The sequence below is a fragment of the Schistocerca cancellata genome, chromosome 6, assembly GCF_023864275.1.
Source record: "Schistocerca cancellata isolate TAMUIC-IGC-003103 chromosome 6, iqSchCanc2.1, whole genome shotgun sequence".
Taxonomy (NCBI): domain Eukaryota; kingdom Metazoa; phylum Arthropoda; class Insecta; order Orthoptera; family Acrididae; genus Schistocerca; species Schistocerca cancellata.
In genome coordinates, this window is record NC_064631.1 from 174,951,837 (window position 1) to 174,974,224 (window position 22,388).

At 43.4% G+C, this 22,388-nt stretch overlaps 1 protein-coding gene across 2 annotated transcripts in view; it reads right to left on the reverse strand.

Annotated features, from left to right (window-relative positions):
• The window catches only part of LOC126191513 (cytochrome P450 6k1-like), a 59,914-nt gene that overhangs the window by 7,655 nt on the left and 29,871 nt on the right, over positions 1 to 22,388 (reverse strand). For both annotated transcript variants that reach the window (XM_049932410.1, XM_049932409.1), the window contains exons 5-6: positions 19,283 to 19,470; positions 13,240 to 13,461 (exon numbers count right to left, since the gene is read on the reverse strand). In XM_049932410.1, the coding sequence (XP_049788367.1) occupies positions 13,240 to 13,461; positions 19,283 to 19,470 (410 nt within the window). The remainder of the gene's footprint in view (positions 1 to 13,239; positions 13,462 to 19,282; positions 19,471 to 22,388) is intronic.

Genomic DNA, 22,388 nt, shown 5'->3' on the forward strand with positions numbered 1-22,388 from the left:
TCAGTTTTTACTGATTACAGAGATAAATCAGTTAGTATTTAAATCAAACAAATATTTACAGAATATGTTAAGCAAAGGTAAATCATTAAGTTGAAAGTTGATTTTGTTAAATTCCACCACCAGCTTTATTATACAGGATGTACCAGAATGAATATTAGGATATAAAAGGACAGAACGTGGGAAAAAATGATAAGTTTATTGAAACACAAATTGAAAACAAAGAAAAATAATTGCCATTGCACATCATATACAGTGTGAAGAAAAAATGCCGAACTTGGAGGTCGACATGCGATTCTTCATCCAGTTTCAAGACAAAAGTTTATCTAACAAATCCGGATTGGGTGCACATGTATGAAAGCAAGCAGCTGGCAATAGTGTAACACGGTGCAGCGCATCGGAATATACAGAGCAACGTGTAGCACCTCACACTGTCATACCAGCCGTCGCAGCTCACTGAGCAGACTGCTGGGACATCACACCCATATCCACATGGAATCCTCGTCTGGTTCCTTTTTTGGTGTTTAGACGACCGTTCCCTAGTTCTCGTCGTTCATAAGCAGGACATCATTTTGTCATAAGACAATAGACCATCATACAACAATGGGATCTATCAAACTGCACGTTTTTGTCTACTAACCAAGCAGTCCACAATTATAACTGGTCAAGTTCATGTAGGATGGTAGGGCGGCTTCCCTGTGCAGCACACAAACAATGACTACGTCGATATGCTTTTGGTGCAGGGTGCATCCGAAAAACAAGTTAGTGCTTTTGCTCGTGCGTATCCTGTAGGTACTTTCAAAGAAATCCGGTAAGAATGTTTTTCGTCTCCTGTAGCATTGCCTTCGGCAAACTGCATCCACAAGTAATCGGTAGAGGTCGCCCAAGGGCAGAAACAGAGGACGCGATTTTTGAAACCGTTCACCAGTCACTTCGGCGAAGTATCCGTGGCATTGCAAGGTAGTTCCAGATATCTCAAAGACTGGCTGTTGAAGTGTTGCACTATGAAAAACTACAACCGTATCTTATACATTAAACGCAACACCAGTGGCCAGAAGACCGTATTTGACGAGTACAGTTTTGTGAAATGCTTTTACACCAAATGGAAGATAACGAACATTTAATAAATATCGTGATATGGACTGACGAATCTAGCTTCACTCGTGTAGATATTTTAAACCTCCTCAACAGCCATTATTTGTCGAACAGAAGCCATATGTCACCCATGAACGTGACTAAGGCAGCCGGCCAGTGTGGCCGAGCGGTTCTAGGCGCTACAGTGTGGAACAGCGCTGCCGCTACGGTCGCAGGTTCGAATCCTGCTTCGGGCATGGATGTGTGTGATGTCCTTAGGTTAGTTAGGTTTAAGTAGTTCTAAGTTCTAGGGGACTGATGACCTCAGCAGTTAAGTCCCATAGTGCTCAGAGCCATTTGAACCATTTTTGACTAAGGCATGATTTAGTGTAAACGTGTGAGTTCGAAATCATGGGAGGAGTGCTTTTGGGCCCTTACCTATTACCAGACAAGTTGAATGCACCCCTGTATCGCACGTTTCTTTGCAATACTTTGTCTGACGCATTAGAAAACGTTCCACATGGTGTTCGGCGACAGCTATGGTGTCAGCATGATAGTGCACCACCACACATTGGAATGAATTGTTCCCAGCGGAATGGATTGGTCGGGAGGCCCAATGTTCTGGCGCCCACATTCCCCGGACCTTAAACCACTAGATTTTTATTTGTGGAGACACTTGAAAGAACAAGTTTATAGTACTCCACTCATGGATATATACGACCTAATAGCGTGAATGCTGCTTCAACAGTGGTGGATAGAGGTGTGTTGCATAGGATCCACCAAAGTGTGATCCAGTAAGTGGTGAAGTGTTTGTAAATGCAACGTCGTCAGTTTGAACAACTTCTCTAAAGTGAACACTCCTTGTACGTGCTGTGAAGAGTCTGGAAGTCAAATGAACAGAATAGAATTATTGTGCGTAGAATAATGTGCAATATAGTGTAGCTTAACTATTGATTTTTTGTACCTCATTAGATACAGACGATGTTACTGTATCCATTATTACTTTTTATTGGATTTATTTGTGTATGGACGAAACAGAGTGGTCGTTTACGTCTGCACGACATTCATGTCATGTCTTAATGTTTCAGTAAAGATAACAGTAACGGATGGCTCTGAGCACTATGGGACTTAACACCTCTGGTCATCAGTCCCCTAGAACTTAGAACTACTTAAACCTAACTAACCTAAGGACAGCACACAACACCCAGCCATCACGAGGCAGAGAAAATCCCTGACCCCGCCGGGAATCGAACCCGGGAACCCGGGCGTGGGAAGCGAGAACGCTACCGCACGACCACGAGATGCGGGCACAGTAACGGAAACAAATACACAAGATACGGTGTAGTGAAGTTGTTCATTGGATGCAATTGTTTGCTTTAACTGAAACTGTTTGGCGCGAACGCGACTCGAACATCGGCGAGTTTGTGTGTCCGTTTCCTGCGCATTTCCTTGTCTCACTGAGCTAATAGCACATTTCCGCCATAGTGCAGAGTTCATGTTCCTGTTCATGGTCATGTTGCACGCTATTACAGCATTGCCAGAGTCTCGTTTTTTCAATCGTATTTCTATTAAACCTATTGGTGGGACTAGTTTTTGCTAGATACAGCTTTGTCTTGAACAAGGATGACATATCGCATGCCAACCGCCAAGTGCGGCATTATTTCTTCACTTTGTATGCCCTATACGTGGTTTTCAATATAACGCAATATACCGGGTGATCAAAAAGTCAGTGTAAATTTGAAAACTGAATAAATCACGGAATAATGAAGATAGAGAGGTACAAATTGACACACATGCTTGGAATGACATGGGGTTTTATTAGAACAAAAAAAAATACAAAAGTTCAAAAAATGTCCGACAGATGGCGCTTCATCTGATCAGAATAGCAATAATTAGCATAACAACGTAAGACAAAGCAAAGCTGATGTTCTTTACAGGAAATGCTCAATATGTCCACCATCATTACTCAACAATAGCTGTAGTCGAGGAATAATGTTATGAACAGCACTGTAAAGCATGTCCGGAGTTATGGTGAGGCTTTGGCGTCGGATGTTGCCTTTCAGCATCCCTAGAGATGTCGGTCGATCACGATGCACTTGCGACTTCAGGTAACCCCAAAGCCAATAATCGCACCGACTGAGGTCTGGGGACCTGGGAGGCCAAGCATGACGAAAGTGGCGTCTGAGCACAGGATCATCCCCAAACGACGCGCGCAAGAGATCTTTCACGCGTCTAGCAATAGGGGGTGGAGCGCCATCCTGCATAAACATCGTACGTTCCAGCAGGTGTTTATCATCCAGGCTGGGGATGATGCGATTCTGTAACATATCGGCGTACCTCTCACCCGTCACGGTAGCAGTTACAAAACCAGAATCACGCATTTTCTCGAAGAAAAAAGGCCCGATAACGGTAGATGTGGTAAATCCAACCCATACCGTGACTTTCTCGTCGTGCAATGGAGTTTCCACGACAGTTCTAGGATTTTCGGTAGCCCAAATCCTGCAGTTGTGGGCGTTGACAGACCTTCTGAGCGTAAAATGAGCTTCGTCGGTCCACAACACGTTACTCAACCAATAGTCATCTTCCGCCATCTTTTGAAACGCCCACACCGCAAATGCCCTCCGCTTCACTAAATCGCCAGGTAACAGTTCATGATGCCGATGGATTTTGTACGGATAACATCGGAGGGTACGCCTAAGTGCCAACCAAACAGTAGTGTATGGAATGCCGGTGCGACGTGCAACTGCACGAGCGCTGACTTCCCCGTGCATAGACGAACCCGCTACAGTCTCCATTTCTTCCTGAGCTGTCTCAGCAGCATTACGCCTTGTGCTCTGTCGGCCACTACGGGATCTATCGTCTAAACAACCCGTGGCTTCGAACTTCGAAATCATTCTCGCCACAGCTGCATTTGTCAACGGACCTTTACCCGTTCGAATCCCCTTCCTATGGCGATAGGATCGTAACGCTGAACCAGCACATTCCCCATTCTGATAATACAGCTTCACCAAAAGCGCCTTTTCAGGTAACGTCAACATGCTGTGACTGCTGGCGCATCTGATACTCTCTCTCATTACAGCTCCTTTTATACACGATTGTGATGCGCAGTCACTGACGTTTTGCTGTCCAGCGCCATCTGTCGGACATTTTGTGAACTTGGGTTTTTTTGGTTCTAATAAAACCCCATGTCATTCCAAGCATGTGTGTCAATTTTTACCTCTCTGTCTATGTTATTCCGTGGTTTATTAAGTTTTCAAATTTATACTGACTTTTTGATCGCCCGGTAGATGGTCGCCATTCCATTCCGTGCATTCTTCGAGACGGTGAACGAAACTTTCCGTCACACATTTCAGCATATTCAGTGGGATCTCCTCCAGAGCTGTAAGTACACTATTCTTGAGTTCTGCCATAGTACGAGGAAGTGTAGCGTACATTTGACTCTTCAAGTATCCCCAGAAAAAGAAGTCAGGTGCAGTCAAATCGCGTCAGCTTGCTAGCCAATGATTGTTTCAAAATGTGGAAACCAGTCGACCAGGAAAATTACTCCACAAGATATTCATGGACTGGCGGGACGTATGAACTGTTGCCGCATCCTAATCGAACCATATGTCGTTGTCCTATCTTGGACGGAGGAAGTCTAACATTTGGACAAAGCGATTGCTTGTAACCTTTACTGCACGTTCGCAGTGCAGTGGTGTATCATGTAACAGACGAGGATTAGCTTTTTTATGTGGCGTCCAGTATCTGTAATTCTGTTTATTTACACCACGGTCTACAGGAAAATGGCATCATCGAATACCATTACGTTGTGTCGCATCTACGGTTCGGCTGCTGAAAGTGCCCGGGAGCGCAAGGCGAAGGTTCATCAGACAACTTCGTATTGTTCGTTTAGTTTCTATATGAAATGCAGTTTGTGTGGGCGGAAGTGCAGGTTATCACGGAAGATGAGCTGCTGGGAATTATGTGACGTCATTAGCACCAAGGCGAGTCTGACGGCAGAATGGTGAGGATTTCGGATGAGTGCGGGACGCGCTTCGTCCGCACGCACCACGGTCCACTGTGTTCTTCCTCGCCTTGGACTTTTCTTCTTTGCGCAGTATGTAGTAGTCCTGAATTATTGCATTTAAACTCGAAATGGCGACGAAAGAGTCACTGAACTGTAAGGGAAGCCTCGTTATTTTCGAAATACGCTTCGGGGGCAAGTGCTCAACACTCTGAACTTCAAAAGCCCATATATACAGATGGCCGTCCTTCCTCAATGTAGCGCCTGCATACTTATTTTGTGCAAGCGCAACAGCGACCCCGTACTGCGTGACTCAGATTCTACTATTCACTCTGCTGCACTCTGTACCTTCTAAGTCCCTTGACAACACCACGTGTAGCTGAAGTCGTCTTAGGGCTGCTTTATACTGACGTCACTGTTCATTATCTGAACAATCGATTAGCCTCATATGGTAACCGAAGAAAACATCACAAGCCACGTTCGCTAAAAAAGCATTTTTAAATTTTTTTACGACCGGTTTCGATAAAGCTGTAATGTTTTCATCGGATCGGCAAGATGATGAACAACGTTTGACAGGAAAATATTTTACAATCATGATTTTACCACCTGATAAACTTGCGTGCTGCATAATCTGTGGAAATATAACATACATTATGCTTCTGAATTTTTACATGTCCTTCAGTGTTACAAGTCGCTTCACGTTGCGTATGGTCACCCCACTAACATGAAGAACACATCAGATCGGCATGTCAAATGTAAAAGTATTACGTAGAAACATAGACATAACTATATTGCGCCGATTGCAAGTGGTCAAGCTCATTTCGAGTGAGCAACTGACAGAAATGGTGTAATCACAACGACCTCCATGTGCATCCACGAGGTGGTTCTGTGGCGGTTGGCTGGATTATCATCTTGTATATAGCATAAAACAAAGATACATAATTCCATAAATTCGGTAATATATTACTAAGGACTATTTTTATTTACATTATTACACGGTCCAAGTCAGAGAAATATAGGAATATTTACATCTAATTAATTCATGTACCTTTGATAATTCTGTAGGGTAAAATATGTATGACATACGTTAGGGAGCAAGAATTAGACTCGTAACATGCTAAAGGTAGATAAAAATTTAGAAAGATATTCTTCAGGCAGGGTGTCCATTCTGCTGTACTCTTCGTGGTGTTCTCCATAGTTAAGTTTAGAATTTTTCATCATAAAGGCTAGACATTACATTTTTTATTTTATAAAAAACAGTGCTATACTCTATTATAAACAGATCACCGTTGAAAGTATAAAGGCAGCCTTACGTTATTTTAACGATGGAAACACAATGTTCATTTATGTCGCGTACGCCATCCTGTCAACTGTTATCCTTCCTCTAGCAGATCAAATGAGGACAGAATACCACTGTCGAAAACGGTCATAAAAAAATGCTTTTTTAGCTATCTTGGCTTGTGTAGTTTTCTTCGGTTACCATCACTGGAGATCGTCCTTAGACTGACTTTGTCAGGAATACTTAATTCGTCTCTTGTATTTATTTTTTTCTGTAGACTTCGACTTTCAGCCATTCCTACATATAAAAATTTGAAATGCCCCTGCTGGCACAAGAAGCGCGATCGTTTAAGCCGGTCCGTCTATCGTGCAATGTTAAGTGTAGATTATGTGTCGCCTGATTATTAGAACTGCAGAGGCCCCGTCATACTGGAAAATACTCCGTTCCTTGTAGCTAAACGACCCTGTGTGGTGTCGCTGTGCTATCCGAAGCAGTACAACAGAACCCCTCATTACGTGCTGTAAGCGGTTTCAAGATCTCAGCAGACAGAAGCGGGATAGTCTCGCAAAAGCTAAAATGCGCAAGGCTGAAGCTAGAATTCTGGGCTGATAAGAACACGGCTGGAAACCAAGGAGGTTCTGGAGGTGCTTCAAGCGAATAACTATGTTTGATATTACAAATTTTAATATGCCAAACATTGATTACATTATTTAAATGGTTCAAACGGCTCTGAGCACTATGGGACTTATCTTCTAAGGTCACCAGAACTACTTAAACCTAACTAACCTAAGGACATCACACACATCCATGCCCGAGGCAGAATTCGAACCAGCGATCGTAGCGGTCGCATGGTTCCGGACTGAAGCACCTAGAACCGCTCGGCCACAGCGGCCGGCAGTACCTGGATTCCATGAATTCGTTTTCGCAATGTTTCCCTCTAATACTTGACTACAATCCACTTCTGTGGGTAGGATCAGTTTTATGCGAGATGATGCTGCTCCGCACATTGCACAGTCAGTGAAGCGGCTCCTGCAGAGGCATCTCAGAACTGCTAGAATTATCAGCCGCCATTTCCCTACAGCCTGGCTGTCCAGCTAACTTGATATAGTCTGTGTGACTTCTGGCTATGGGGTTATCTGAAAGATGTTGTGTACAGTACTCCAGTTACGAACGTAGATGAAATGGAAGCACGCGTTGTGCAACGCATTGTGAACGTGACCCCTGAGACACTCCGATCAGTTGTGGAATATGCTGTTTCCCGTTTCCATCTTGCAGAGAACGGTGGACAGCATGCTGAACGTATCTTGCGCCAGTCTCACGACAGTTACAAACCGTCGTCATTTTGCTTTTTATGTGCTTTTTGGTTCCAGGACAATTAAAAAGCGTTGCCGTTTTGGTTTTTATCGGAGTTTTGGCTTCAGGAGAATTAAAACCAATTTTCCCCTCTGATGTGGTACGACCTTGCTGTGGTGGACGCGCTTACCTAACAGTGCCGCAACTGTTGACTGCCGAACTTGTGCAGTGATGCACACTGAACACTGCGAATGGTGTGTTGTGTAACTCAAACCATATCTGTCGTATTGTAGTTAATCTGACATTTGTAGCCTAGCCCATTTACAATAAGACTCCTACAGCGCCATCTGTTGGTAAAACTTTAATTATTTTTGTTGTACGACATTTCCCCCTGTGTCAATAATATGCTGTTCAAATGTGAGATCATTCTGAGCAATGGTTCCCTTTCTACAGCATTTTGAAACTCGAACTGGACACCCTTTCAAAGGGGAAAGGCCGTTACTTCTCCTGGGTAAGTGATACAGGAATGTGGCGTTGTTCAGGTACTATTGCACCAGGAATCGTCGGTAATTCGAGTCAGTGTACTGTTCGACAACACTGCCCAAAGAGCCACCCCCAGTTGATTCAGTTTGAACCAGCGGATATTAAATTACACGCGTTGGTGTTCTAGCTCTCAAACAGGTGGCACTATTAATCAGCAAGACACATTAGTTACTCTGCTTAGTTTGTACAATGCACATACTTAATTGGTAACGTTCTTTTGTTTGGAACGAAAATTTAATTTTTCACTGTGGTGAGTAGTTTTAAGGTTCTTACAAATCGTTTTATTTGTTATGATTACGTCTAGCTGTCACCCAACGATATAGATAGTGTCACGTGACTGTTCACTGCCCGGTCTTGTTGTGGCTGTACATGCTCGTGACCACCTCTGTACTATAGCAGAAGGAAAATACAGCTTCTCGTAGCCCTATTAGACGGCCTCGTTCAAGCTCAGTGAGGTGCTGATAATGCCTTAACTGCTTTCTTGACCAAAGTGAACTCACCACGTTCACTCTCAAAGATAACTAACGCCCACGACCGTTAGATGATTCAAATGGCTCTGAGCTCTATGGGACTTAACTTCTGAGGTCATCAGTCCCCTAGAACTTAGAACTACTTAAACATAACTAACCTAAGGGCATCACACATATCCATGCCCGAGGCAGGATTCGAACCTGCGACCGTAGCGGTCGCGCGGTTCCAGACTGTAGCGCCTAGAACCGCTCGGCCACGCCACTTCGGCAGGCATGACCGTTAGAGTATGTATCTAAAACAAACGTGATTTGCATCCTAATAGCGGTGGTACTAGCGCCGCTCTTACGCTGTTCTTGTTGTTGTTGTGGTCTTCAGTCCTGAGACTGGTTTGATGCAGCTCTCCATGCTACTCTATCCTGTGCAAGCTTCTTCATCTCCCAGTACCTACTGCAGCCTACATCCTTCTGAATCTGCTTAGTGTATTCATCTCTTCGTCTCCCTCTACGATTTTTACCGTCCACTCTGCCCTCCAGTACCAAATTGATGATCCCTTGATGCCTCAGAACATGTCCTACCAACCGACCCCTTCTTCTAGTCAAGTTGTGCCACAAACTCCTCTTCTCCCCAGTTCTATTCAATACCTCCTCATTAGTTATGTGATCTACCCATCTAATCTTCAGCATTCTTCTGTAGCACCACATTTCGAAAGCTTCTATTCTTGTCTAAACTATTTATCGTCCATGTTTCACTTCCATACATGGCTACACTCTATACAAATACTTTGAGAAACGACTTCCTGACACTTAAATCAATATTCGATGTTAACAAATTTCTCTTCTTCAGAAACGCTTTCCTCGCCATTGCCTCTCTATTTCGACCATCATCAGTTATTTTGCTCCCCAAATAGCAAAACTCATTTACTACTTTAAGTGTCTCATTTCCTAGTCTAATTCCCTCAGCATCACCCGATTTAATTCGACTACATTCCATCATCCTCGTTTTGCTTTTGTTGATGTTCATCTTATACCCTCCTTTCAAGACACTGTCCATTCCGTTCAACTGCTCTTCCAACTCCTTTGCTGTCTCTGACAGTATTACAATGTCATCGGCGAATCTCAAAGTTTTTATTTCTTCTCCATGGATTTTAATACCTACTCCGAACTTTTCTTTTGTTTCCTTTACTGCTTGCTCAATATACAGATTGAATAACATCGGGGAGAGGCTACAACCCTGTCTCACTCGCTTCCCAACCACTACTTCCCTTTCATGTCCCTCGACTCTTATAACTGCCATCTGGTTTCTGTACAAATTGTAAATAGCCTTTCGCTCCCTGTATTTTACCCCTGCCACCTTCAGAATTTGAAAAAGTATTCCAGTCAACATTGTCAAAAGCTTTCTCTAAGTCTCCAAATGCTAGAAACGTAGGTTTGCCTTTCCTTAATCTTTCTTCCAAGATAACTCGTAGGGTCAGTATTGCTTCACGTGTTCCAACATTTCTACGGAATCCAAACTGATCTTCCCCAAGGTCAGTTTCTACCAGTTTTTCCATTCGTCTGTAAAGAATTCGCGTTAGTATTTTGCAGCTGTGACTTATTAAACTGATAGTTCGGTAATTTTCACATCTGTCAACACCTGCTTTCTTTGGGATTGGAATTACTATATTCTTCTTGAAGTCTGAGGGAATTTCCCCTGTCTCATACATCTTGCTCACCAGATGGTAGAGTTTTCTCAAGGCTGGCACTCCGAAGACTGTCAGTAGTACTAATGGAATGTTATCTATTCCCGGGGCCTTGTTTCGACTTAGGTCTTTCTGTGTCCTGTCAAACTCTTTCATTTCCATAATATTGTCCTCAAGTACATCGCCCTTGTATAGACCCTCTATATACTCCTTCCGCCTTTCTCCTTTCTCTTCTTTGCTTAGAACTGGATTTCCATCTGAGCTCTTGATATTCATACAAGTGGCACTCTTTTCTCCAAAGGTCTCTTTAATTTTCCTGTAGGCAGTATCTATCTTACCCCTCGTGAGATAAGCCTCTATATCCTTACATTTGTCCTCTAGCCATCCCTGCTTAGCCATTTTGCACTTCCTGTCGATCTCATTTTTGAGACGTTTGTATTCCTTTTTGCCTGCTTCATTAACTGCATTTTTATATTTTCCCCTTTCACCAATTAAATTCAGTATCTCTTCTATTACCCAAGCATTTCTACTAGCCCTCGTTTTTTTACCTACTTGATCCTCTGCTCTCTTCACTACTTCATCCCTCAGAGCTACACATTCTTCTTCTACTGTACTTCTTTCCCCCATTCCTGTCAATTGTTCCCTTATGCTCTCCCTGAAACTCTGTACAACCTCTGGTTTAGTCAGTTTATCCAGGTCGCATCTTCTTAAATTCCCACCTTTTTGCAGTTTCTTCAGTTTTACTGTACAGTTCATAACCAATACATTGTGGTCAGAGTCCACATCTGCCCCTGGAAATGTCTTACAATTTGCCGGCTGGTGTGGCCGTGCGGTTCTAAGCGCTTCAGTTTGGAACCGCGTGTCCGCTACGGTCGCAGGTTCGAATCCTGCCTCGGGCATGGATGTGTGTGATGTTCTTAGGTTAGTTAGGTTTAAGTAGTTCTAAGTTCTAGGGGACTGATGATCTCAGAAGTTAAATCCCATAGTGCTCAGAGCCATTTTTTTGTCTTACAATTTAAAACCTGGTTCCTAAATCTCTGTCTTACCATTATATAATCTATCTTATACCTTCTAGTATCTCCAGGATTTCATCTATTTCTTCATCATCTGCAGAGCTAGTTGGCATAAAAACTTGTACTACTGTAGTAGGCGTGGGCTTCGTGTCTATCTTGACCACTATAATGCGTTCACTATGCTGTTTGTAGTAGCTTATCCGCACTCCTATTTTTTTTTTATTCATTATTAAACCTACCCCTGCATTACCCCTATTTGACTTTGTATTTATAACCCTGTATTCACCTGACCAAAAGTCTTGTTCCTCCTGCCACCGAACTTCACTAATTCCCACTATATCAAACTTTAACCTATCCATTTCCCTTTTTAAATTTTCAAACCTACCTGCCCGATTAAGGGATCTGACATTCCACGCTCCGATCCGTAGAACGCCAGTTTTCTTTCTCTTGATAACGACGTCCTCCTGAGTAGTCCCCGCCCGGAGATCCGAATGGGGGACTATTTTACCTCCGGAATATTTTACCCAAGAGGACGCCATCATCATTTAATCATACAGTAAAGCTGCATGCCCTCGGGAAAAATTACGGCTGTAGTTTCCCGTTGCTTTCAGCCGTTTGCAGTACCACAACAGCTTGGCCGTTTTGGTTAGTGTTACAGGGCCAGATCAGTCAATCATCCAGACCGTTGCCCCTGCAACTACTGAAAAGGCTGCTGCCCCTCTTGAAGAACCACACGTTTGTCTGGCCTCTCAACAGATACCCCTCCGTTGTGGTTGCACCTACCGTACGGCTATCTGTATCGTTGAGGCACGAAAGCCTCCCCACCAACGGCAAGGTCCATGGTTCATGGGGGGAGGGCTCTTACTCTACTGGTGCGAAATTTGAATACACATCATCTTTCAGATGTAGAAATTTATATCGCACGATTTTTTTCCCATCAGTGTACTTATAAGGGAAATACACCCAATAAAGTATGATAATAAAGTATGATTAATGACATTAAAATATACATACAACATGTCACATAGCCTACTTCATAAAATTTGTTATATAGTTCGTTAGCCGGCCGCAGTAGCTGTTCTAGGCGCTTCAGTCTGGAACCGCGCGACCGCTACGGTCGCAGGTTCGAATTCTGCCTCGGGCATGACTGTGTGTGATTTCCTTAGGGTAGTTAGGTTTAAATAGTTCTAAGTTCTAGGGGGCTGATGACCTCAGCTGTTAAGTCCCATAGTGCTCAGAGCCATTTGAACCTTAGTTCGTTAGAGGGCAGACAGCGTGATCGCAGGAAAACGATTTTTATTTACTCAGTTATGACATCAGTAGCCTCTAAAATAACAATTATACAAGAGTACATAATTACAGCTACCCTGAACGTAAGCAACGAGAGTGATCAGTGTTTCGTATTCTTTTATTTTCAACCAGCATAATAGCTTCATATTCGTACTAGTTAGCTTTCAATGAATTCTATTGCTTGTGCTTATTCAATCTGTTCCCGTCTGATGAAAGCATTTAGCTCATACACAACTTCTTTCTCAATTCCCCATTTCGACATTTGAATGCTTCGGTAATTTTCGATCAATCATTAGCGGTATGGATTTTTTGGATCCCCTAAGCATTTGTGATATCTGTATTCTTCTACCACCAACATCACATTACATCAGCATGGCCACTGACTGCCCACGCCCACGAAATTCCGCGGAACAAACTACAAACTAATTAGAGCGTTGATTTCGTAACTATTAGTTCACGATGATCGTGCCTGAAGTATGAAAATAATACGCAGCGCTACTTTTCTACCCAACAGAAAAAACGGGCATTTTACGCAGCTGTGCAGCTTATTTAACTTGTGACGAAGTTTTGAGAGAACATATTACACACTCATACATACCTGCGACTACTTTGTCGAGATAGGGCATACTGCTTATAGAATCATAGGTGATTTGTCCTTCGTGCTGCTTGAGGACTGAATCAATCTCCTCCTGCAGACGCGCTTGGATGTCTGGGTGGTGAGCCAGCTCGTGAAGGGCGAAGCTCATGGTGGTTGACGAGGTCTCGAAACCCGCGGCGAAAAACACGAACGCCTGGGCTGCGACTTCGTCGATCGATAACTCTGAAAGAGATCGGCAATTTTTACATTTCTCTCCCTATTTATAAACGTTTGCAGAACCAAACTACGAATGTAGTATTCTTGCTCTGTTCGAAGAAGTGGGATCATAAGCTGCTAAACTGTTCAGGCCGGAAAGTAAATACTGTTTGATACGTTTTACATTTCCATGTCCAGTATATCTATATTTAATGTTCTCCACTTCAATCGTAATCGAATTAGAATCCATAAGGCTTGACGTTCGGGCATATAATCCAGGAATCGAAATCATCATACCTGTTGATAGTTCGCTGAGCTGCATCATGTCCACATGGTTTACTTGAAGCTGTGCTATGCGTCGATTCCCTATTTACCACCTGAAGAAAAAGCCTTGTGCCTTTGAAACTAACTGCGATTAAAGAGGTAAGTAATAGACACAGTTGTTAGGACACAGAAATATAAATGGGGATAAGTTCTATCTTTTCCCGCTGTGAAAAGAAGTGATTTTATGTGCAGTATCGGAGTGTGTTCCATCATAGAAGATCGACGAATGCAAGAATTGTTATCTAATAATGACTTATGCTTTTAAAAATTGTGCATGTACAAGCATCACGACTTTAGTCTGATTAATCTTCTTCGGTATTTTTCCTCGACCAGCAGTGCCTACTGGGTTTCGGATCAACTGCTGCCGCAATTCGCTTCTGCGAGTCTATAGAGGAATCCTGCCATTGGCTGTTTGTCGACACACGTGGTAAACTGTCATGTCTGAACTATACAAACACGAGTCTTGTACTGTAATACATTTCTCGACAATTGCGGAAAGCTGTAAAAGCTATGTATTTGCTATAACAGTGAACACCGCTGTTACCAGTATTCGTGTGTTTTCTAGTGTTACTTTCTTTTCCGGGTAATATTCGAACATTTGAATGTTCCCACCACAATAAGATGATATATCTCATATGAAAATACTACTGACTTTATAAAATTGCAAGAAAGAAATAAAATAAGGGTCTGAAACCTTGTCGACATATTCGTTACAAGTCGAACACGGCTAATCTGGTCTCGGGTGGGGAAGGATATAAGAGCTAACAACAGTTGCCTCTGCCATACTGGCTCTCAAAGACGTGACATATTTCTCTAACAATAAATTGAAAAATCTTATATATTATTTCTCAAGGCGACATCCCTTATTCTCAAAAATGGCCCTGAGCACTATGGGACTTAACATCTGTGGTCATCAGTCCCCCAGAACTTAGAGCTACTTATACCTAACTAACCTAAGGACATCACACACATCCATGCCCGAAGCAGGATTCGAACCTGCGACCGTAGCGGTCACGCGGTTCCAGACTGAAGCGCCTAGAACCGCACGGCCACACCGGCCGGCCCTTATTCTCAACACATACCAATCGTACTAGGATTAATTAGGTATAGTTGAACTTTTTTAACCGGCTTCTGACATTGCATATCGATTTAGCACCAAAACTTATTTTTTGTGAAAAATTGTAAAATGAAAGAGATTTTCAAGTAACATAGGCTTCATGTCTATTTTACGAAGCTAACGTATTAATCACAAGTAAGAGACTCCTTTTTTCATATTATCTTATTCCAAATACCTTTTTTATTTTAAAGTACTTATTAATTGGATAATTTGTATAGAGCATTGTCATAGATAATAACCGTGACCACTGCGGTAGTCCATCATCTCTGCTCGTCGTATAAGTTATTCTAACCGAATATACTTTTCGAAACGACAAACACATTTGTAATTGTCGCCTAGATTGTGATTTATCTATTGTTACTAGCGCACGACGTTCTTACAAAAAGTACTAAGTGAAATTAAAATCTCTAAAACAGTTAAGGTTATTGTGGCCTTGATGATATGCAAGGTAAGAAGCGAACATCGTGCTCTAACCCATACATTCCTATTTATGTACTTTTTGTATTTTATGTTCTAATTTCCCATTAAACTTCTTTTAAAGAACAAGTAAATGGTAAAACTTACGGTCGGTACTTAGAAATTATAAGCACTGACAGCAGAAAAATATTTTCGTGAGTAGTAAATTAAATTTCTTTTTTTTTAATTTTGTGTTTGTATTTGCTCATGAATTATTAACTTTGTCAACGCAGTGCGCTGTAAATACTTCTGTCGTAAACAACAAATGACAAGTTTATGATGCCAAGGAAAAGTGTTGTGGATTGGCAAGAGAGCCAACCCTGTATGAGAGGAAGCCGAAAGGCACGCGTTTTAGCTCACGCAGGCTGGCGTGAGGTCTGGAACAGGTCAAGGAAATTAGACTAGCAAAAAAGGACGCAGCTGTGGAATACTTAACTTTAATCCATAAATGGTGAACATCGCTCTTGACGGTACATGTTTTACAGCATCAATAGTAACTGGTAATGGCGCCTTGCTAGGTCGTAGCAAATGACGTAGCTGACGGCTATGCTAACTATCGTCTCGGCAAATGAGAGCGTATTTTGTCAGTGGACCATCGCTAGCAACGTCGGTTGTACAACTGGGGCGAGTGCTAGGAAGTCTCTCCCTAGACCTGCCGTGTGGCGGCGCTCGGTCTGCAATCACTGATAGTGGCGACACGCGGGTCCGACGTATACTAACGGACCGCGGCCGATTTAAAGGCTACCACCTAGCAAGTGTGGTGTCTGGCGGTGACACCACAAAAAGAACAGCAGAAGCTGTCAGAGGCGTCTCTTCAAAGGGGTGGGTGCAGGTCAAACGCCTCCTCGGAGAGAAAGGCGGCATTCCTGCAACTACCCTTATCCCAATAAGTACACGTGTTCCAAATATTGTCCTTATTTAAAAGTGCGAAAGTTTCGCACAGGTCCCTGGTTTACGATGGACACGCAGTTTGCACATTGACGATGTATGTCCCAAGTACGATTGCGAGTTCTGTTTCATTTATAGTGACGGATGTAATGTATCTGGGTGACATAAGGACAAGTTTAGTAGTCCTATTCCTATTTGCGCAATTACCAAGTATGTTGTACACTGATCTCGTAATGTAGGAAGAAGCTCCTGATAGCAAGATTTAATGTTGTTAGAGAAATACTCCGTCGCAGACTGGCTTAGCCGCACGAAAAAGATTTGTTAACGCAATGTACGTATTGACTGTGTATCCGAAGTGTTAATGTATCAAACAGACCTTTCTGACAGATACATTTGTATGGCCGGTCGCGCTGCCTGCTGGTATCACCGTACTTGCGAGGAGTAATCATTAAGCTTTAATTGTCACATCGAAAAAATAAAATTACATAATTAGTTTCTTTTGTTTTCTTGCTGTTAGATGTCTGCAATCATGGAACACAATGAAATGTCCCGCCACGGTACCGAAGATTGCCGCTTGAGGAGCCGTAACACATCGACGCAGCACATAGATGTAGTGGAATATCGTGCCGTAATGTGTTTTCTGCACTTAGATGGGGAGAACGCCGCAACAATCCATGCTACTTCGTGGTAGTGCACGGAAGCAACAAATCGTCATATGACACTGTGGTTAAATGGCACAGTCGCTTCCACTGTGGTCAAAGTCTGAATGACCACGAAGGAAGCGGTTGATCGTCTCTCTACCAAGAACCGTGAAATGCGAGACAAGTATAAGCTCTCGTGTTCGAAGGCCGGCATATCACAGCAGTGTCGATAGTGGTAAAAGTGTAAATTAGTCACGGTTCAGTTTTCATCTTCTTGTACAACATGCAACATTTTGAACACGCAAAGATCGCATGCAAATATCACTGTCTGTTGGGTTCCGTGACTGCTCACACATATAAAAAATGACGCTGAACCGAAGTATCAGCAGAAATATAGCATTGCAGACACGAACTATGTCTGCTTTGTCGGACAGTTTGCTGTTTGATCAGAAAGTTTCAATGTGGATGCACAAACAATGTCCGAACTCCTACGGAAATAAGAAATCTGCGAGTAGGGGGTTAATGGACGGGGGTCGTTGCGGTGTGCCGAGTGGGAAACTGGGAATTTGGGTCAGACGGAAAGCATGTACGGATGGTCGAAGCAGTTACGGCAACCGTTCGAGAAAAGCAGAGCATCCAGGTTCGAGCTCTTGTGCGGCACAAATTTCCAAATCTCGCCACTGCATTTGAACTACCCAATACCAGTTGAACCACCTTTACTATTTGCTAAAGCTAGACTACTAAACATACAATACAGAAAAAAATCGAAGTATTCAATTAACGTATCACAGATTCACAGAAGTTTCCATTCACATCAGAAACATTTAGATTATGGTCATAGAGATTATTGGTGATACAATTCACTCTGGGAGTATTCACCATAGGGGAGGAGGGGGGGGGGAGGAGTATAGCGAAGATTTTGTCAGAGTAGCAAGTTAACCATTCTTTTAAGAAGATAACCTCTAATTGCCAATTGTAAGCCGAGTCTGAGTTAAACAAATAGTTAGATTCAAAGCAAACATTTTCAAAATCTCAGAAACAGACTTTACCAAATTCCAGTAAAAACAGAAAAGCTGTGAACAGACAGAGCTCTCGCCAGATGTAAAGGAGGCAGCGTTAGTAGTGTGGAGACCCAGGGAACTGTGCTCTCTAAGTGTACAGGGTGCAAAGCTCGCCTATCTGTTTCTCACCCCATTTCCTTTCCGTTCCTTTCTCCCGATTTGTTCGCGTACGAAAATGTATCAGCTGTACCACAGCTGTACCACCTAACCTCCATGGACGAGTACTACGTGTATCGCTCTAGCCCCAATACAAAGTAGTAAAGCAAGCAGTGGAAACATTGAGATTCACCTCTGCGGTAACTGAATAATCCTCAGGCAATATTGTGCTGACTGTGTTTTGGGACTCTCATGGTGTGCTGCTAACAGATTATGTTCACAATAGGCAAACGGGCACAGAAGCGCAGTACCGAAATGTCCTGACTAGGTAAGGGCACCCATACTCGGGGCCCCAACCCGCCCTCTCCCTATCTCTCGGGTAAACGTGTAGTCGCGTGTTTTACTTTCACTAAAATGATTTAAAAGACGGTAGTACGCAGGTTTTTAACAGGTTCGTAACTAGAACTGTTTTATTGCTAATTACAAGTCTCCACTCGTCTTCCAAAATATTAAAAATTCCCCATACCCCCAAGTCCAGCCTTCACCCCCACCCTACAAACTACGTCATGGGCATTCATGAGATCAGGTTATGGGAGGCTACGAAGGCGAAGCATTGCAGAATGTTATCCAAGGGGCTGTTTTTTCTTGTAACGTCGCACCTCGTTCTGCATAGGAGACAGATACACATGATACCTTTTTGTGGTGTGAAAATTTGCCTTTATATATCTCTTCAGTGAAAGGCCTTGCCGCAGTGGTAACACCGCTTCTCGTCAGATCACCGCAGTTAAGCTTTGTCGGGCTTGGCTTGCAGTTCATGTCTACCGAGCGTTGTTGGCAAGCGGGGTGCAGTCAGCCCTTGTGAGGCCAATTGAGGAGTTGCTTGACTGAGAAATAGCGGCTCGCGTCACGAAAACTGACAACGGCCGGGAGAACGGTGTGCTGACCACATGTCCCTTCATATCCGCAACCAGTGACACGTATCGACTGAGGATGACACGGCGGTCGGTCGGTACCGATGTGCCTTTTGAGGCCTGTTCTGATATAGTATTTATGTCTTCTTTTCCCATGTGCTTTGCACTGAGTAGTTACGAAAGCAGAATCGAGAGACGCGCTGTATGAGAGTGAATGTAAACACTGGACAAATTTCGCAGGTGAATGTGAAAGTAGAGCTCCTACGTCAAGCAGATGCCCCTATTTTTGTTTACATTGTGGTACGTAAAGCAAAGAGGTGTTAAACAAATGAAGAACCTGAGGACGTCACTTACTCCAGGCATCTGCTTCTGTCTCCTTATGTTCTCCGCCCTTGTGGTTGTCGACGCTTCCCTCGTTCTTGAGCTGGATCATCAGCTGCATGAAGTCGTTCCTCGTTATGTTGTTCTCCTCCCTGTACTTCACTGTCTCCCTCACCATGCCGCGGAAGTACTCCGAGATGACTGATATATTACTTTGTATCCTGCGAGAAAAGGAACAAATTGTAATTAATGATTTGCTCGTCGTATTATACAGCTACTATAATCTACCTTGCTAATGTGTTCATGAGATCAACACATATCAACAGCAATGATCTAACATACATTGGTTTCACTGTTGAGATGTGGTGTGTGTGTGTGTGTGTGAGGGAGAGAGAGAGAGAGAGAGCGAAAGGGTAGCGGGAAGGAGATATTTGTTTCCGCGTGGCGGCAGAGAGTGGAGAAACGCCTTTCATGTTACCAAGCCTTAAAAACTATTACTGCAGGCAGCAATGAACGAAACTGCGTCGCCAGGGGACAGTCACCTCGCTGTCTGGGGAGAGCATTTCCCGTCCACCACGAGAAAATGTCCCAAAAAATGCTACCTCTCACTGGTTGTAGGTGGTTAGTACAGTGGGAAGCGCAGGTTGGTTGAAATCAGGGAAGCCTTGCAACGTGAGGGACATTATAGTCCTAACACTAGACCCTTTTAGTTCTACATCTACATGATTACTCTGCAATTCACATTTAAGTGCTTGGCAGAGGGTTCATCGAACCACAATCATACTATGTCTCTACCATTCCACTCCCAAACAGCGCTCGGGAAAAGCCAACACCTAAACCTTTCTGTTCGAGCTCTGGATTCTCTTATTTTATTTTGATGATCATTCCTAGTTATGTAGGTTGGGCTCAACAAAATATTTTCGCATTCGGAAGAGAAAGTTGGTGACTGAAATTTCGTAAACAGATCTCGCCGCGACGAAAAACGTCTTTGCTTTGATGACTTCCACCCCAACTCGCGTATCATATCTGCCACACTCTCTCCCCTATTACGTGATAATACAAAACGAGCTGCCCTTTTTTGCACCCTTTCGATGTCCTCCGTCAATCCCACCTGGTAAGGATCCCACACCGCGCAGCAATATTCTAACAGAGGACGAAAGAGTGTAGTGTAACCTGTCTCTTTAGTGGACTTGTTGCATCTTCTAAGTGTCCTGCCAATGAAATGCAACCTTTGGCTCGCCTTCTCCCAATATTATCTGTATGGTCTTTCCAACTGAAGTTGTTCGTAATTTTAACACCCAGGTACTTAGTTGAATTGACAGCCTGGAGAATTGTACTATTTATCGAGTAATCGAATTCCAACGGACTTCTTTTGGAACTCATGTGGATCACCTCACACTTTTCGTTATTTAGCGTCAACTGCCACCTGCCACACCATACAGCCATCTTTTCTAAATCGCTTTGCAACTGATACTGATCTTCGGATGACCTTACTAGACGGTAAATTACAGCATCATCTGCGAACAACCTAAGAGAACTGCTCAGATTGTCACCCAGGTCATTTATATAAATCAGGAACAGCAGAGGTACCAGGACGCTTCCCTGGGGAACACCTGATATCACTTCAGTTTTACTCAATGATTTGCCGTCTATTACTACGAACTGTGACCTTCCTGACAGGAAATCACGAATCCAGTCGCACAACTGAGACGATACCTCATAGGCCCGCAGCTTGATTAGAAGTCGCTTGTGAGGAACGGTGTCAAAAGCTTTCCGAAAATCTAGAAATACGGAATCAACTTGAGATCCCCTGTCGATAGCGGCCACTACTTCGTACGAATAAAGAGCTAGCTGTGTTGCACAAGAACGATGTTTTCTGAAACCATGCTGATTACGTATCAATAGATCGTTCCCTTCGAGGTGATCCATAATGTTTGAATGCAGTATATGCTCCAAAACCCTACTGCAAACCGACGTGAATGATATAGGTCTGTAGTTCGATGGATTAGTCCTACTACCCTTCTTAAACACTGGTGCGACCTGCGCAATTTTCCAATCTGTAGGTACAGATCTATCGGTGAGCGAGCGGTTGTATATGATTGCTAAGTTTTAGCAATGTAAACGAAATGTAAATACTACTCCACGCTATTTCTAAACGTCTTCGCAGATTATAGCTGTGTGTCACACCAGCACTCGAACCCGGAACCTTTAATTTTGCAGGCATCGCTCTTTCTGACTGAGCTACCCAGACACGACTCAGGACCCGCCCTCTGGGTTCCACTTACGGCAGTGCTCTCCTACTTTCGAAACTTCACAGACTCTCTCCTGCGCAACTTGCTGGACCGGCACTCTCGGAGGTGACGTTCCAGGTTCGGGTACCAGTCAAGCACATAGATTCAGTCTACCGAGAAGTTCTGAAGTCACATTATCCAGGAACTCCGATCAAACACCGAGAAAACCGCAGTGTGATGCTGGACGGCTGACGATTACAGGTGTTCGAAATAGCCGAGCTATTGGCATACTAATACTTTTGGCAGGGTGAGATGTGACGTGACAAGTGCTACCAAGTGGCGGGCAGAGGAGGGCGACGGTGTGGTGGCTTTGACAGGGTTGGCGAGTGGCGCCATGCTCGACTGCCGCACTGTGTCGTGATTGCAAGTTTCGCTGTGCTGGCCCCGAGGACAAAACTCAAAGAGGGACTTTCGGTATCACGATCTCGATTAGTTGCCAGCGCACTTGGAACGGTGCAAGTATATCAAGGTCTTCATCATCTCGTTTTCTTAGTGCGTGATTTAAAGTTTCTCACACTGTTTTTGTTTCGTGATAAACAGAAACCTGTTTCACTGCATTGTAATCTGACTGTGACTTCTTGTGTGTTTTGTTTTGTAAATATGTTGCTTGTTTTCTGCTTGATTTATGCTCGTGTCCATAGTACTGGAAGAAGTAAATGATTCCACAATTGTGTTTGTTTCATATAAAACAGAAGTTTCTTTCGTCAGATGGTGTACTGTGGACTTATGTTTATTTACGATACAGTAGCTCCTGTGTTATTCAGCAATGTTTCTTCGGACATACTTTTATGTTAAAAGGAAAAGGCACTTCGGTGATTACCACCGTTATGAAATACATGGAATTTGTT